This window comes from Bos indicus x Bos taurus, chromosome 10 (assembly GCF_003369695.1).
Source record: "Bos indicus x Bos taurus breed Angus x Brahman F1 hybrid chromosome 10, Bos_hybrid_MaternalHap_v2.0, whole genome shotgun sequence".
Classification (NCBI taxonomy): domain Eukaryota; kingdom Metazoa; phylum Chordata; class Mammalia; order Artiodactyla; family Bovidae; genus Bos; species Bos indicus x Bos taurus.
The window spans coordinates 13,592,710-13,611,447 of record NC_040085.1 but is presented as its reverse complement, the minus strand read 5'-3'; the positions used below and the strand labels follow the sequence as shown (position 1 = coordinate 13,611,447).

Here is an 18,738-nt window from a genome sequence, read left to right as displayed (position 1 = left end):
CAAAGTGATTTAGTTCCCAATGTAGGATTATAAAACAACTGTAAAGCATTCTTAATTTATAGAGATAACATCAAAAATGTAAGTTTATAAAGTGAAATAGTGAAACAGTCTGGATACAGACAGCAAACTGTAAAAATGTCCCAACGTCTTATCCATTAGTTGTCAAATATGTAATATCACGCACTATGTAAGGTGCCAAGGATCTAACAGTTGACAAAACCTAGTCCTGTCCTCAAGGAACTCAAGTCTGGAAGGAGAGAAAGATACACAAAATGAAAAGAAATTTAAATGTGACAGGTAAAGCAAGAAAGATATGTATAAGGCATATGTGGAAACGTAGAGTACCCAACAGAAGGTAGTGGGAAGAGAATGGATAAGAAGGATGGGAGTGAGCAGGGCCCAGAGTATCAAGAGATTTCAGAAGAAAGCCAGGCAAGAGTGTGAAAAGAGAAAGATTCAACACAGAAGGGACAGTACTACAAAACAACCATATGGGGTTTAAGCAGCTAGCTGTTGTCCTTGAAATTAAAATACCTTGAGAAGCAATAACAATACTGCTCAGACTTAAGCTCTAGTTCTCGCTCAGCTGGGCTTTTATAAGAAAAATGACTCCCTTTAAGACATGTAAATATCTAGCATTCTGAAAATTACAGGGACGAGACCTTAGGGGAAGAAACTTAAGGTTTCTTGCTAATTCATTTGAAGTAATTTTTTAAAGAAAGTCAAAGAATATGATAATTTTATGACATAAATCATATCTCTTACATATTATTTTGGAAATTTATTTTTCTTTAATAGTCAAAGCATCTTGTCATTTAATAGTTCTTCTAAAATATGATTTTTGCTGGATGCACAGTATTCTGACACATTTAGTTTAGTTGCTAAGTTGTGTCCGACTCTTTTGCAACTCCATAAATTGCAGCCTGCCAGGCTCCTCTGTCCATGGGATTTCCCAGGAAAGAATACTGGAGTGGGTTGTCCTTTCCTTCTCCAGGAGATCTTCCCAACCCAGGGATCGACCCCACATCTCCTGCATTCCAGGCCTTTTCTTTACCACTGAGTCACCTGGGAAGCGATATGTGAGTAGACCATTATTTATTTAATCAATCATGTAGTACTGGCCCTTTAGGTGGTTTGGAATTTTTCTTTAATTCCAACTAATATATATCATCACAACTTTTATGCCTAAATCTTTATACACATCAAGGATTATTTCATTAAAGCAAATTATTAGAGGAAAAACTGCTTGTCAAAGTAGGTCTAAGTTTTAAGGGTTTTGATTATATCATCAAACTGCCCTCCAAAAAAGGTTAAATTTGCACTGCTACTACCAGCAATGTGGGGTTCCCTGTTGACTCTGATGGTAAAGAATCTGCCTGCAATGCAGGAGACCTGGGTTCAATCCCTGGGTCGGGAATATCTCCCAAAATTCCATGGACAGAGGAGCCTGGAGGGCCACAGTCCATGGGGTTGCAGAGTCGGAGACGACTGGGCAACTAACACTTTCAAAAACTTTCACACTTACCAGCAATGTATGAGAATCCCCATTTCACTGTAATTTTGCCCAAAAAGGGGCTACATTAACCTGCACTTATGCTTCTACTATCAAGAGTGAACTCTTTTCAGGTCAATGGATAATTTTCAACCCATTTTTGTAAACAGACTATTTTATCTATCCCCTTTTTCCAGGTAGCACAGTGGTAAAGAATCCTCCTGCCAATGCTGGAAACACAAGAGATGGGGGTTCAATCCCTAGGTCAGGAAGATCCCCTGGAGTAGGAAATGGCAACCTGCTCCAGTATTCTTATCTGGAAAATTCCATGGTCAGAGGAGCCTGGTGGGCTACAGTACATGGGGGTCACAAAGAGTCAGACAGGACTGAATGATTACGCACATTCACCTGGTTCCTGTAGATTTATAACTGCTGCTTGTATCTGCTGAAATTATTTTTCCAAATTTTTAATGAAAGGATTTTGATCACTTTAGCCACTGTGAAGAATGGAATTGAAGAGGGAACAGGTTAGAACAAGAGAGACAAGTTACCATACTACTGCAGTTATCAAGTAGTAGTAGTGGTAGTAGTTAGCTGCTCAGTAGTGTCGGACTCTTTGCGACCCCATGGAGCCCTCGAGGCTCCTCTGTCCAAGGGATTCTCCAGGCAAGAATACTGGAGTGGGCTGCCATTCCCTTCTCCAGGGGACCTAGGAAACAGATTAACTGAACTTAAACTTGGGAGTAAAAGCAAGGAGAAAAACCCCTAAAGAACTGGATATGGGAATAAATAAAAAAGATCAGAATGATCAAGAATGCTTCCCAGGTTTCTACCACAAGAGAATAGGTGGGCAGATATTTAGGGGATATTTAGGGGAAAATGTTAAGTTCAATTTTGGACATGTGAAGTTGGAGGTAACTGTAGGCACCTAATTATAAAAGTCTGAAACTCAGCAGAGGGTCTGGTCTAGGAATTTGGAAGTTATTGTTATGTAAGTTATATCTAAAACCATGAGCATGAAGAGTAATAAGCTGAAGTTAAAACTTTGTGGAACTAATATTAATAACTAATAAAATACTAATATTTTAATGAGCAAGACAAAGAAATGATGCTCATGAAAGAAAAAGAGAAGAAACAGAGAAATAAAAGGAGAAATAGGATACAGACAGTGTTATCAAGCCAAAGGTGTGGAGCATTTCATGAGGTTGTAATTAAAATGGAGGGATTCAATGTACACAGTCTTGAACAAGATGAAAATATGGATTATGAGAATTTTTAAGCAGCCATTTGGAAGAAAGTTCCTCTATTAATGGTTTTTATTTTATGTTGACTTATTGAAGGCCTTAAAAGGTCAAGAATGGGAACTTAAAAGATAAAGTACTGTTTATAAACATATGTGTTTATGAAGATGGTAATTATAACTTCAATTATATAAATGAGGGCAATAATTCATCTCCTTCCAGAATAACTTTTCAGTGTTTTTTTAAAATCCCAGTTGCTTTTCATTCCCTCATGCCATACACAAAAATAAACTCAGAATGGCTTAACAACTTAAATATAAGACATGACACTAGAAAACTCCTTGAAGAAAACACAGGCAAAACGCTCACTGACATAGATCATACCAGTGTTTTCTTAGGTTAGTCTCCAAAGGCAACTGAAGTAAAAGCAAAAATAAGCAAATGGGATCTAAGCAAACTTAAAAGTTTTTGCATAGCAAGGGAAACCATAAACAAAATGAAAAGACAACCTACAGAATGGGAGAAATACTCTGTTATGTGACTGAAAAATATTTATTTTCCAAAATAAACAAATAGCTCATACCACTCAACAACAAAAAGCAAACAATCCAATAAATAAATGGGCAAAAGACCTAAATAGACATTTCTCCAAAGACATACAGATGGCTAACAGGCACATGAAAAGGTGCTCAACATCACTAATTATTAGAGAAATGTAAATTAAAACTACAATGAAGTATCTATCAGCTCACACTGGTCAGAATGGCTGTCATTAAAGTCTACAAACAATAAATGCTGGAAAGGGTGTGCAGAAAAGGGAACTCTCTTATTCTGTTGGTGGGATGATGCAGCCACTAAGGAAAACAGCATGGACATTCCTCCAAATACTAGAACTACCATATGATCCAGCTATCTCCCTCTTGCGCATATATCTGGACAAAATCATAATTCCAAGAGATATATATGCCCCAATGTTCATAGCAGTATTATTTACAATAGCCAAGACATGAAAGGAACCTAACTATCCATCAACAGACAAATGGATAAAGAAGATGTGATGTGCGTTTGTGTGCATTTATACATACATACAATGGAATACTACTCAGCCACAAAAAACGAATGAAATAATGCCATTTGCAGCAACATGGATGGACCCAGATACTGTGATCCTAAATGAAGTAAATTAGCTAAATATCATATGATACCACTTACATGTGGAAGCTAAAATATGATACAAATGAACTCATTTACAAAACAGACTTACACACACAGCAAACAAACTTACGGTTACCAAAGGGAAAAGATGGGGGGAGGATAATTAGGAGATGGGATTAGCGAATACAAACCAATATATGTAAAATAGATAAACAAGTCCTACTGTACAGCATGGGGAATTATATTTAATATATAACTTATTATGGAAAAGAATATATAGATTACGTATGTATAACTGAATCACTTTGCTGTACCCCAGAAACACAACATTGTAAATCAAACATACTTCAATTAAAAAATAAAAAATAATTAAAGAAAATAATTCCACTTGCTTTAAAAATATTAGAAGTTGGGACTTCCTTGGTGGTCCAGTGGTTAAGACACTGCAGGGGGCTCAAGTTCGATCCCGAGTTCGGGAACTAAGATTCTACATACGGTGTGGCAAGGCTAAAAAAAAAAAAACTAAAATCTATTTGGAGAAGCAAATGGCAACCCACTCCAGTATTCTTGCCTGGAGAATTCCATGGACAGAGGTGTCTGGCAGGCTATAGTCTATGGGATTGCGAAGAGTCAGACATGATTGAGCGACCAGCACTCACACTCACTCAGAAATCTATTAAAAGCAAGCTGTAAAGGAAAACATGAAAATAAAGTAACCACAAACATGAAATTATTCTAGCTGTCACATTTCAAAATTTCAACACAGAGTTTTATTCACTTATTCAATAATTAATTGCTGATAATCTGCAATGACAATGGCTTCCCAGGTGGTGCTAGTGGTAAAGAACCTGCTTCCAATGCAGGAGACTTAAGAGACTCGGTTCAATCCCTGGGTTGGGAAGTCCCCTGGAGGAGGAAATGGCAAACCATTCCAAAATTCTTACCTGGAAAATCCCATGGACAGAGGAGCCTGGAGGGCTACAGTCCATGGGGTTGCAAAGAGTCAGCCACAACTGAAGCGACTTAGCACAATGACAAAAAATTATTATGACCAGTCCTTGTTGATAAGAACCTCAGTCTAGTAGTAGTGGGGAAAGGCACATAAACAAATCAGTGAGAGACACTACTGGTAAAAAGAAAGTTATTTTAAGAGATATAATAATTACCTGAGGGTGAGAAGATGATTATGAAAAGCTTCAAAGAAAAATCAGGAAAAGAACTATCTGGAAATTTGGAAATTTTAGCTGAGGGTGAGAGGCTACGGGGCTTCCCAAGTGGCTCCAGTGGTAAACAATCTGCCTGCAATGCAGGAGATGTGGGTTCCAGGAAGATCCTTTGGAGAAGGAAATGTCAACCCACTCCAGTATTCTTGCCCAAACAATTCCATGGACAGATGAACCTGGCAGGCTACAGTCCATGGGGTCACAAAGAGTCGGACATGACTGAGTGACTGAGCACATGGTCATGAGAGGATACAGGGGAATAGAGCCCCATCCAATCACGTAGTATGTCCAGGACACTAAACACAGTTTGATAAAGACGAGTTCCATTTCCACCCCAGGTTCTGGTGGAAGAGTGCCAGAAGTTTCTTTAAGCCTTATAACAACTCATTTAACTGATAAAAGAAACTAAGACACAGGTAAGTTAAATAACTTCGCAAGTTCACATAGCTAAGAAGTGATAGATGTAAGACTGGAACCCAGGTATGCTGGGTCCAGAGACTGCTCTTAACTGCTTCTCTGTGATCTCTCTCCGCTAACACATGAAGGGTCGGCTTGTGTTCTGTACATACGCCATAAGCAGTTTGCTTTTACCCTAAGCCAAGAGAACCCAGAGTTCTAATAAATGAGGGCAGACTATTGTAAATTATCATGAAGTAAAGGGGAATGAGATCATGAAGATGACTAGGAGAAGAGGGGCGATGAGTGTCTTAATGTGGACAGAGATCAGAGAGTAGAAGGGCAGGAAAAGTAGATGATGTTACCATATGACTTCAGAGAAAGACTGTGGAATTCTAAATTTTTTTAATCAATTTAGAATATATCAATTTACCTCACAAAAATACATATGGAAAATTTTCTTCTTTTGTGGGGAGGGAAGATGTGTATCATAGACTATAAAGAGTGTTTTAAGGGAAAAGGAAAAATTCCTGTTTAAAAAAAAAAAAAACTCATGACCCATTTTAAGTGTTATCAACAATCTAAGATGACAGGAAATACACGGTGGGCTAATTCACGTCACAGCATGTGTAGAAATCCCAGGAGTTAACGATAAAACAATAAATTTGAAATATTTAACAGATGAAGACTGAACTTATAACCCTTTCTGCATTAACACTCACTATGGCATTTCCTGTAGCTATAACCTTTTAAAAAACAACAGAAATCAGACAGGTATGACTATAAATACAAAATTAACTATATAAATAAATATTTATATATATATAACCCAAAACCATTTCGCATAATTGCTTTCCCATCAGAAAAAGAAACAAATATTTTCAGCTATGGGACAAGATTCAAAATTAAATTTTCCAAAAAATTTTTGTACGTGACTTTTTATCTGTAAACAACAAAAAAGATCTCATGTGACATACATTAACATTACAGCCTGAATTACTGTAACTACCACCTACATTAAAAAACAGAATATTAACACACTAGAAATTCCACTGTACAAGAGTCACTACCCTACCCCTGTCCAAAAATAATCACTATTTTCACTTCTAAAATGACAGATAAGTTCTACCTATTTTCGAACTTTATAAAAATGGAATCATAAAGTATGCATTATTTCATGCCTGGTTTTTTCTTCTTTCAATGATATTTGTAGATTTATCCATCTGCTGAGCACCAGACTCCCAATTTTCATTGCTGGCAACATGCCATCATATGATTAGAGCACTATTTTCCTATTCTAGTGTTGTTTCTGGTTTTGATTCACTGTGAATAAAGTTGATGTGAACAACACTGTCCATGTTTTTAGATGCATATATTTATATACTTATGATGAGTATACTCCTAGGAATGCAACCACTGTATCCTGAAACAAGTCTGTCTGCAGTTTTAAGTAGAGTCTGCCAAATAGCATTAGAGCTAAAGTGATTAAATCAAGGTACTGTCCTAACAGCAGTATATTAGCATCCCAACTGTTCCTCATCCTAGCCAATACCCAGTATTGTTCAGTCAGTTCAGTTCAGTCACTCAGTCATGTCCGACTCTTTGTGACCCCATGAAGTGTGCACAGCACGCCAGGCCTCCCGGAGTTCACTCAAACTCACGTCCATCGAGTCAGTGATGCCATCCAGCCATCTCATCCTCTGTCATCCCCTTTTCCCCAATCCCTCCCAGCATCAGAGTCTTTGCCAATGAGTCAACTCTTTGCATGAGGTGGCCAAAGTACTGGAGTTTCAGCTTTAGCATCATTCCTTCCAAAGAACGCCCAGGGCTGATCTCCTTCAGAATGGACTGGTTGGATCTCCTTGCAGTCCAAGGGACTCTCAGAGTCTTCTCCAACACCACAGTTCAAAAGCATCAATTCTTCAGCGCTCAGCCTTCTTCACAGTCCAACTCTCACATCCATACATGACCACAGGAAAAACCATAGCCTTGACTAGACGAACCTTTGTTGGCAAAGTAATGTCTCTGCTTTTCAATATGCTACCTAGGTTGGTCATAACTTTTCTTCCAAGGAGTAAGCGTCTTTTAATTTTTGTTTGCATTCCTCTGAAAACCAAAACCAACAACCTCTTTTTCAAATGTTTAGTAGCCACCTGGTGAGGGCTTCCCAGGTGGCTCAGTGGTAAAGAATTAAACTGCTAATGCAAGAGACCTTGGTGGGAAGATCCCCTGGAGTGGGAAACCTAATCCAGTATTCTTGCCTGGAAAATTCTGTGGACAGAGGAGCCAGGGGCTACAGCACATGGGGTCACAAAGAGTCCACAGGACTGAGTGACTGAGCATGCAAGGCATGGAGATCTGTGAGGTTCAAGTCTTGCCCATTTTCTACTGGTTTATCTGTCTTTGTTTACCTATTAATCTATAGTTCTTTATAGAGTTTATCAGAAGTCGAAGGTTTTTCTGAAAAGGACCAGTGAGAATCTTTGGCTCCGTGGGCCTACTCAAATCCTCTGCTATAGCATGAAAGCACCCATAGTCAATACATGAGTGTTACTTTGTGCCAATAAAATTTTATTTATGGACAGTATAATCTGAATTTCATAAAATTTTAGGTATCATTAAATATTATTCTTCTGATATTTTTCAACCATTAAAACCATATAAACTATTTTTAGTTCACAGGCTATGCAAAAAATAAGGAGTTAGCAGATCTGGTCCATAGCGTGTAGTTTGCTGACTCTTGGTCTAAATAAAGATCTTGTCAATTTATATATAAGTCTTCTCACAGTTTATCAAAGTTGTTATTCTCTACATGCACCAACTTTTGCCTTTGTGGAAACACCTTATTTTGAACGTCTGCTTTCTATTGCATTAATTTTTGTTCTTATGATTACTTTCTTTTTTCTGTTTTCTTTGGGTTATATTTGCTATTCTTTTCTCTTTTAGCTTTTTTTGAGTTAGATATTTATTTATGCATGCATTCTATTAAAATATAGCTGATTTACAATGTTGTATTAGTTTCTGGTGTACAGCAAAGTGATTCAGTTATATATATATACACTTTTCATATTCTCTTCCCTTATGGTTTATTACAAGATATTGAATATAGTTCCCTGTGTTATACCATAGGACCCTGTTGTTTTATGTATAGTACATTTGTATCTGCTAATCCCAAACTCCTGATTTATCATTCACCCCTCTTTTCTCCTTTTGTAACCATAAGTTTGTTTTCTATATCTGTTGAGTCTTTTGTAAGTTCATTTTTATCATTTTAGCTTCCACATATAAGTGATATATGATATTTGTCTTTCTCTGACTGATTGATTTCACCATTTTACCATTAGTACGATAACCTCTAGGTTCATCCGTGTTGCTGCAAATGGTATTATTTCATACTTTTATGGCTGAGTGTGTACACATATACACATATATATTAATACATATACATATCATATCTTTTTTATCCATTCATTGAGATGAATATTTAAATTACTAAACTTTCAGCCTTTCTTCCCTTCTAATATATGTACTAAGTAAGAGCTTCATAGGTGGCTCAGTAGTAAAAGAATCTGCCTGCCAAAGCAGGAGACACAAGAGACGCGGGTTGGATCTCTGGGTCTGGAAGACCCCCTGGAGTAGAAAATGGCAACCTGTTCTAGTATTCTTGCCTGGAAAATTCCATGGACAGAGAGCCTGGCCAACTACAGTCCATGAGGTCGTAAAGAACAGAACACAACTGAACACACACAAGACTGTACATTTCCTCTAAGCATCCCCTGCGTGCTGCATACTTAGTCGCTTCAGTTGTGTCCGACACTTTGCAACCCTATGGTTGGTAGCCTGCCAGTCCATGGGGTTCTCCTGGCAAGAATACTGGAGTGGGTTGCCATGCCCTCCTCCAGGGGATCTTATTGACCTAGGGCTCAAAACCAGGTCTCCTGCATTGCAGGCAAATTCTTTACTGTCTGAGCCACCAGGGAAGCCCCTAGTTCTGTAATTAATTTCAATCTTAATTCCACGGAGGTCAAATCCATAGAATTTCCATTTTCTTAAATTTGTTAAGATTTGTTCTATGATCAGTATATGGCATATTTTAATAACAGTTTCATAGGCACTTATAAAAATAGTTTATTCATTTGTTTGGTGCAATATTTAAAAAATGTCAATTAAGTCAACTTTGTTAATTGTGTTGTTCAGTTTTGTATTATGACGGTTTGAAGTTTTTATTTTGTTTGTATTTACTTGCTTTGTTCTACATATCCTATCTACTACTGAAGTGTATTAAAATCTACCACTTAGGACTGTGGGTTTGTTTAGTCTACTTCTTGTAGTTCTATTAGTTTCTGCCTTTCCTATTTTGAGATTATGTTATGAGGTAATATATATTTGGGCTTCCCTGGTGACTCAAACAGTAAAGAGTTGCCTGCAATGCAGGAGACCTGGTTTCAATCCCTGGGTCGGGAAGATACCATGGAGAAGGAAATGGCAACCCACTCCAGTATTCTTGCCTGGACACGACCCTAATGGCAGAAAGTGAAGAGAAACTAAAGAGCCTCTTGATGAAGGTGAAACAGGACAGTGAAAAAGCTGACTCAACATTTAAAAAATTAAGATCATGGCATCTGGTCTCATCACTTCATAGCAAATAGATGGGGAAAAAGTGGACACAATGACAGATTTTATTTTCTTGGGCTCCAAAATAATGCTGATGGTGACTGCAGCCATGAAATGAAAAGACACTTGCTGCTTGGAAGAAAAGCTGTGACAAACCTGGACAGCATATATTAAAAAGCAGAGACATCACTTTGCCAGCAAAGGTCCGTCTAGTCAAAGCTATGGTTTTTCCAGTAGTCGTGTATGGGATGTCAGAGTTGGATCATAAAAAAGGGTGAGTGCCAAAGAATTGATGCTTTTGAACTGTGGTGCTAGAGAAGACTAGCAAATCAGTCCATCCTAAAGAAAATCAACCCTGAATATTCATTGGAAGGACTGATGCAGAAGTTGAAGCTGTAATATTTTGGCAACCTAATGCAAAGAGCCAACTCACTGGAAAAAGACCTTGATGCAGTGAGATTGAGGTCAGGAGGAGAAGGGGGTGACAAAGGATGAGATGGTTGGATGGCATCATTGACTCAATGAACACGAGTTTTAACAAACTCTGGGAGATAGTGAAGGACAGAGAAGCTGGGCATGCTGCAGTCCGTGGGGTCACAAAGAGTCAGACATGACGGAACAACTGAACAACAACAATACATATTTAGAATCGTTTTATTTTCCTTCTATATTAACTCTTAATAATATGAAAAGTCTACCATTTCACTGTTTGCTTTCTCTTAGTCCACCTTATTCTATGTTCCTTTTCCTTTCCTTTCTTATCTTTTTTTGGAGAACTTTTTATTTCTACTTTCTTCTTCTATTATCTTGTTATAGTTAGATTTTTCTATTGTTCTTTCAAAGCCTCCCACAAAGATTGCAGGACACATCCCTGCCTTATTTTTTTTTTTCTTTTTTTTTTAAATTTTATTTTATTTTTAAACTTTACATAATTGTATTAGTTTTGCCAAATATCAAACCTCTAATATAACATAGTACTTTTACCACTTCCTGGACATTTTAAGAATCTTAGAAGACTAACTCCACATCCTTACTCCCGACTTACATGTGTGTGTATTCTATTTTAAATCCCATTTAACATTATCATTCTACATAGTCAACATCCCCTTAGATTTACCCAAATATTTAACCCATCCTTTGCTCCTCATTTCTTCTTCATCATCTGAATGTTTAAAATATGCTTTATCTGACATGATCCAAGCCATCAATGTCTTGCCTCATGATTTCTGCATCCAAAATTTTATTTAAAATAATCTTTTCCTGCTCCTGGGTGACAAAGTTATCCTCCTATACTTTCTTCTACTAACTTTATAGTCTGTAGAGTAAATGAGATGGAGTTCCAAATAAGATGGAGTTCACTAATATTTTATTTGTCCAGTACCATCCATATAGAGGCAAAGAAATAAAGTGGTCATTCTACGATTGGTCTAAACCTACTTTCCATCTAGCCAGAGCAACGGCTGAGCTCAAGTGAGGTAATAGTTACATGAACTCTAAGAATTGCTCTTTTGGTTTTCAGAGGTTATAAGTCCACCCACAGATGGCAGTAGAGAATATAAACATTCTATGCCTCTGCCAGCATAGAGCCCCAGTGTGCTCCTCAATTCCTATCAATCAGAGTAGGAATGTGACTACTTCCCACTCTGAAACCCACAAAATGTACCAAGAGAAAGACTTTTATATAAACCATGAAACTACCCTAAACCACACAGCAGGGAGCATTCTATCAAATATAATACACTTGGAGACAACTTGAATGTCATGAGCTAACGTATACTTCCATGAATCCAAGCAGTGTTGGATTTCCCTAATAGTAACAGAGGTCTTCAAGATTTTTATTTGAAAAAAATATGTGCAGACAAATCATAGGAGAGCAAATGTTCCTCTGACAGTACATTTCCAGATGGAGGAAGAGCAAGGAAGATGGTGAGGTTATGTGTATATGCCATGGTCATTTTCTTTGACTTCCGAATCACAGAACCTATAAGGGAGATGCTCTGATGGTCAGCATTAGTTGAAAAGAAAAAAAAAATCATAAAATCAAACGTGTTACATTCAAAACCACAGCAGACTCCTTACTGGATGATCTATTCACCTGAAAGGTGGGAACACCAATGCTTAGGATATGTGGTTCTTGGTCAGAGAAAGATAAAGCATTCTGAGACAAGAAAAGTAATCTTCTAGATGCCCCAGACTGCACCCTTCTCTTCCTTATACTACAGATAACAACAACTAATTTTGAGCTTATACCATGTTCTAGTCACCATTCTGGGAGTTTTATAAGTGTTACTCTTCTGATCCTGAAAACAACTCTTATTATAGAGCAGTAAATCTCCGATAGTTCTACAGCTAGGAAATACAAGACCCAGCATTTGAGCCCAAGCAGCCTGGTTTAAAGCTTAGACTTTTAACTATTATGCTGTATTTGCTTCTTCTACATTAATGTTTAACAATTAGCAAAACCATAAAGTACAACAGTATTTTTAAAATTTATACAAGAAATATTTGCGTACCTTGTACTGTAAGCTCTGCTTGAGCTTCAATGGTCTCATTTCCATTATCAGCTATACAAAAATAAGTCCCAGCATCATCCTCGGTGACATCATCGATCTCCAGACTACCACCTGCCAGCAATACCAACCTTCCAGAGCTGCATTAGAAATATTGATATGTTTCAGAACGAGAAATATGATACCTGAAAAACTCTCGAAATAAAACAGACAAAACACTTATATTATTTATACAGCTACAGAAGGACTGAGACCAATGTAAAATAGCAGAATTTAATTTAGTCCAATTTACTTTGCTCATATTTTACATGCATAAGTATCATAAATACAAATCAAAATGTTACAATAAATTATCTCTGACACTAATTATTCCCAAAGGGATACCACTGTTGTGACCAATTCCACTCCCCACAATCCATCCCTGCTTACCCACTCCACCTAGTTTTTTTTTTTTCCAAATTGTGTCATTCTGAAGTCTGGTTTCACACTGTGAGTCACACCAGCACAGTGATGCCACACTCAAATGACTAACAGAGAGGGCAACATGTCAGATTAGAAACAGTAAGTCACGGGGTCACAGAGCCTACTGAAAGTTTCCAATGATAGCTTGTCTAGGAAAGGAAGGAAAAGAGGAAGGGAAGGGAGAGAGAAGAATGGTTGACAGCAATTTCCTGGGTGTGGCAACTGGGCACAAACTAGCCACCATCACATCATTATCAGCAAGGATGCTAAACATTACTGACCCAACTCTACATGACTTAAGTCTATTTAAAGAGAATATATATTTTTTAAATTTTTGTACAGGTAAAGTATTTTTATAAAGGAATTTTTCTATCTGTAACAGTGTAGTATGTTATATACACATTATTTGAAGTAATCCCTGGAAAGTGAAATAGCTACCACAAGAAAATCTCATTTCCTGTCCCACTCCCTCCCTCCCTTTCTCTCTCTCTCAAAAAGAATATTTAAAAGGAAAGCTGAATCATTCTGTAACATCAAGGAAGAAATCACAAATCAATATTCTGATGAAAATTTTATAAAGTTAGTAAGTTTAGTTAAATTTGAAGATTTTGGAGAGTTACAATTTTACTTTTAAGGTTTTGTAACTAACTGGCTTTCACAGGCAGATTTTTCTCATAGATCTTAATACTGTTATAGTTCCTGTCTGTATTTATGCTCAACAAAATAGTTCTGATTACAATTTGGCTTTTCATATGAATTCCTGATGGGGAAGAAAAATCAGAGGAAATCACTATTCAGTCTGGGCCATGCTTAAAACAATTCTCATTGTAAGTAAAGCACTGTACTGGCTTAAGTTTTAGTACATTGTGAATTTGAGTAATTAGTCTTCCTGAATCCAACAGGCAAGATTAAGTTTCTGTACCACAACGGGAAAACCAGAATCAGATGTGGTGACTTCTCTAAGAAATACTCTGAAAGATTATGACTAAATTTATCAAGTGGCCTTCCAATGTGAACTATTAATTACACCCTCTAATTACAACTTCATGTGATAGAGAAGCTACACAACATATAACGGAAGAAAGCAAGAAAGAGTGACTAGGATAAAAGAAACAGAGATAAAACAAGGTTTGGGTATCTCACAAAACAAGACAAATTTACAAAAACTAATATCCTATATTTTACTTGGAGAAGGCAATGGCACCCCATTCCAGTACTCTTGCCTGGACTATCCCATGGACGGAGGAGCCTGGTGGGCTGCAGTCCATGGGGTCGCTAAGAGTTGGACACAACTAGGCGACTTCGCTTTCACTTCTCACTTTCATGCATTGGAGGAGGAAATGGCAACCCACTCCAGTGTTCTTGCCTGGAGAATTCCAGGGACGGGGGAGCCTGCTAGGCTCCCGTCTGTGGGGTCACACAGAGTCAGACACGACTGAAGTGACTTAGCATAGCATAGCATATTTTACTGGTCAAATTCACTACTATGTTTCACAAATGGAAAACAATATTCATAAAGGGGAAATCAGCCCTACACACATATGATACCCAGCTGAGTGGAACATAATTTGAAACACTAGTTAGTACTTTTGAAACTGAGGTATAGTAATTTATATCTAATAATTATACTAAGAAACATTCCTGGTACTTGCTATGCCTCATATTTGCCATGAGTACAAGAACAGTGGAAGTCAGTCTTTCTTAACGCAGCTGATTTTACTTTCCTTAAAAGAAGTCTGGGAGGAAGAATGTCCAACAGCTTCTCAGAAATGATTTAAGTTGTTCATGTAACATATGGTGGCTTACAGTACAAAGGAAATCAAGCTCCAAAATTCAAAGATGCAGTCAACAGAAACAGTAAGTGGAGAAGTATTCATGGTCAACGGACCCAAACTGAGCACTGCTAGACATAAGGAGTGTATTACATATGTGTCTCTGAGTAACCAGTTGAGGAGAACATGGTGTGCTAAGACCTATGTCTTTGGCCAAAGGGAAAGGCTTTTGAGCAGATTAATAACATGGTCAGATTTAGTGAAGGAACAAGTGGAAGTTGTAAAGTCATTGTAATGGAATTAAAGAGAAAAGGATGAATCACGGCAGTAACAACAGGGGTAAAGAGAAGGCATGAAATAATGGCCACTCTTTTGAAAAGTTGGATGATGAAGTTAAAGAAAGGGATTTATTCATTCATTCATTCATTATTTACTGGTGTCCCTATGTATGTCAGGTAACAGCTGGTATACTGAAGCAAGCAAAAACAAAATCAGTGCTGTCATGCAATTTAGAGGGAAAGACGGACATAAAAAATGGTAACTCTACACAACGTAGAGTTATGGGCTTCCCTGGTGGCTCAGACAGTAAAGGATCTGCCTGTAATGCAGGAGACCTGGGTTTGATCCCTGGGTCGGGTAGTTACCCTGGAGAAGGAAATGGTGACCCACTCCAGTATTCCTGCCTGGAGAATTCCATGGACAGAGGAGCCTGATGGGCTATAGTCCATGGGGTCACAAAGAGTTGGACACTACTGAGCGACTTTCACGACACAATGGTATACCAGAAGAATCTGTCAGAAAATCAGAAAGAAATTTCACTGATAAAAATAACCTTTGAGCTGAGATCTGAAGAATGAATAGGAACTAACTAATGATGAAGGGGAGGAAAAGATTTCAAAAAGAAAGTCTAGCACATGCAAAGGATTGTGAAAGAAAGGATCACAGTGTGGGGATCCAAAAACCACCAATGTGGCCAGATATAAGAATTAAAAAAGCAAAAATATGAGGATGGAGCCAGACCACACAAGGCTCTGAAAGCCATTTTAAGAATCTGAATACTAAAAAAAAAAAAAAAAAAAAGAATCTGAATCCTTAACTTGAAAAAAATGGAAGTCCATTAAACATCTTTAAAAGTGGGTGGGAAGTTGACAATGATGTAGTTAAGACTTGGGCTTTGAAAAGACTGCTATGGCAAGGGCATTTGGAATGAGGCCAGAGTATACGTGGGGTTAAAAGGAGGCTACTGAAGTAAATGATGTGACAGTCAACAGCACCTTGGAATAAGGTGTTAGCAACAGGCATGAATTTCAGAGATGTTTAGGAGGTAAAATGACAGACGGACTGGACAGAAAAGCTGAGGAAGAAACACAAGTCAAAAAAGACTCTGAAGTGTGATGGGGAATGCAGAAGGAAAATGACTTGTTTAATGTAGGTTTTTCTGTGTTGTTATTTGAGTGAGAGAGAGGTGAGCTTTTTTAAAGACAAAAGACAGGTAACCATCGGAGAGGAAAACATCTGAAAAGAGGATTTACAAAAGTACTGGAGAGAATGGAAAATAATATCCAGAGCACAAAAGAACTTCTTAGACACCTCTTCCTCTAAAACAGCAGTTGAGGAAGGGTAGGAGAAAGCTAATCTTACATACACACTCATTTGCTTTTTTTCTTTAAACTTTTGAGAGATACCTGTAGATTCACATGCAGGTCCAAGGAATGATACGGAGAGATCTCACGGACCCTTTACTTAGTTTTCCTCAACAGTAAGATCTTGTGGAACTGTAACTAGGAGACTGATATTCCCACCATCACAAAGATCCCTCCTGCTGCTCTTTTATAGCCATATCCACCTCCCTCCCTCGCCCACCTCCTCATTAACCCCTGGCAACCACTAACCTGTTCTCCACTTCAATAATTTTTGCATTTCATGAAGAATGTTACATAGATAGTCACATGGTATGCAACCTCTGGGGATTGGCTTTTTTCACTCAGCATAATTCTCTGGAGATTCATCCAGGTTGTTGCAATTGTCAAAAGTTTATTCCTTTTATTGCTGAACAGTAATTTCAGAGTATGAATAGACATTGTTTATTTAATCCTTCACTCAATGAAAGACAGCTGAGTTGTTCCTAGTTTGGGGGTATTATGAATAAAGCTGCTATAAATATACACGTGCAGGTTTCTGTCTGAACGTAAGTTCGTTTCGATGGGATAAATGCCCAAGAATGTAAATGTTAGGTGATATGGCAGTTGCAACAAATTTCTTCAGAAACTGTCAAACAGCTCTTCTGAGTGGCTGCACCACTTCACATTCCTACCAGCAATGCCAGAGTGATCTCGTTTCTCCACATACCTGACAACATTTGGCACTGTCACTCTTGAAGTATGCAGTGATAAGTTGTGGTTTTAATTTGCACTTCCTAATGGCTAATGATATTAAGCAATTTTTCCTGTGCTTATCTACCATCTGTACATCTTGTTTGGTGAACCATCTATCTAAGATGACAGAGGATGAGATGGTTGGATGGTATCACCAACTCAAAGGACATGAGTTTGAGTAAGCTCCGGGAGTTGGTGATGGACAGGAAAGTCTGGCATGCTGCAGTCCACAGGGTCGCAAAGAGTCAGACACCACTGAGTGACTGAACTGAACTAACTCTTCTGTCTACATTCTAACTGAATTATATACTTTTTAAATACTGAGTTTTGTTTTGTTTTGTTTTGTTTTTGAGATACCTTTACACATTTTAGATACTCCTCCTTTGTTTGATACATGGTTGGCAAATATTTTGTCCCCACAAAAAATCTGTAGCTTTATCTTTTCATCCTCTTAACATGGTCTTTCACAGAGCAAAAGTTTTTAATTTTATTGTTAAGTTGCTAAGTCATGTCCCATTCTTTCGTGACCTCGTGGACTGTAGCCCTCCAGGTTCCTCTGTTCAGTGTTTCCCAGGTAAGATAACACAGAATTTACATGCACCCAAAATGTGAGGCATAATAAAATTCTCACTAGATAATATTAGCTCCAATTCTTTCCATTTTCCAGAAAGACTGTGTAGAATTGGTTCTAACTCTTTAAACACTGATAGAATTCTCCAGTGAAGCTATGTGGACTTGCAGACTTTTGGGGAGAGTTTAAAAATTACAAATTTAATCTCCTTAAGAGTTAAGAGGACTACTTATTTTATATTGAGTTAGATATGGTAGTTTGCGTTTTAGAGGAAATGGTTTGTCTCAATCAAACTTATGTGATGTACAATTGTTTATGTCGTTGTTCAGTCACCAAGCCGTGTCTGACTCTTTGCGACCCCATGGACTGCAGCACGCCAGGCCTCCATGTCCTTCACCACCTCCTGAAATTTGCCCAAGTTCATGTCCATTAAATTAGTGATGCCATACAACCGTCTTATCCTCTGTCACCCTCTTCTCCTTCTGCCATCAATCTTTCCCAGCATCAGGATCTTTTCTAAAAGATCCTGGCATCAGGCGGCCAAAGTATTGCAGCTTCAGCATCAGTCCTTCCAATAAGTATTCAGGGTTGATTTCCTTTAGGATGGACTGGTTTAATCTCCTTGTTGTCCAAGAGACTGTCAAGAGTCTTCTCCAGCATCACAGATCAAAAGCATCAACTCTTCGGCATTCTGCCTGCTTTGTGGTCCAATCTCACATCCATACATGACTACTGGACTACATGACTAGTAGTTGTTTATAGTATTCTCCTATTATCCTTTCGATGTTTGCTGGGTCTGTAGTGGCAACCCCGGCTCAGTCCTAATATCGATCATCTTGTGTCGTCTCCTTTTTTTTCCAGTCTACTAATTCTTTCCTTTATCCCATCCAGTCTCTTGTTAGCCCATCTAATGAGCTGGGGTTTTTT

At 37.9% G+C, this 18,738-nt stretch overlaps 1 protein-coding gene across 9 annotated transcripts in view; it reads right to left on the bottom strand.

Annotated features, from left to right (window-relative positions):
- NEO1 (neogenin 1) overlaps positions 1–18,738 on the bottom strand; it is a 239,511-nt gene that overhangs the window by 126,374 nt on the left and 94,399 nt on the right. For all 9 annotated transcript variants that reach the window (XM_027553167.1, XM_027553159.1, XM_027553165.1 and 6 more), the window contains exon 5: positions 12,635–12,771. In XM_027553167.1, the coding sequence (XP_027408968.1) occupies positions 12,635–12,771 (137 nt within the window). The remainder of the gene's footprint in view (positions 1–12,634; positions 12,772–18,738) is intronic.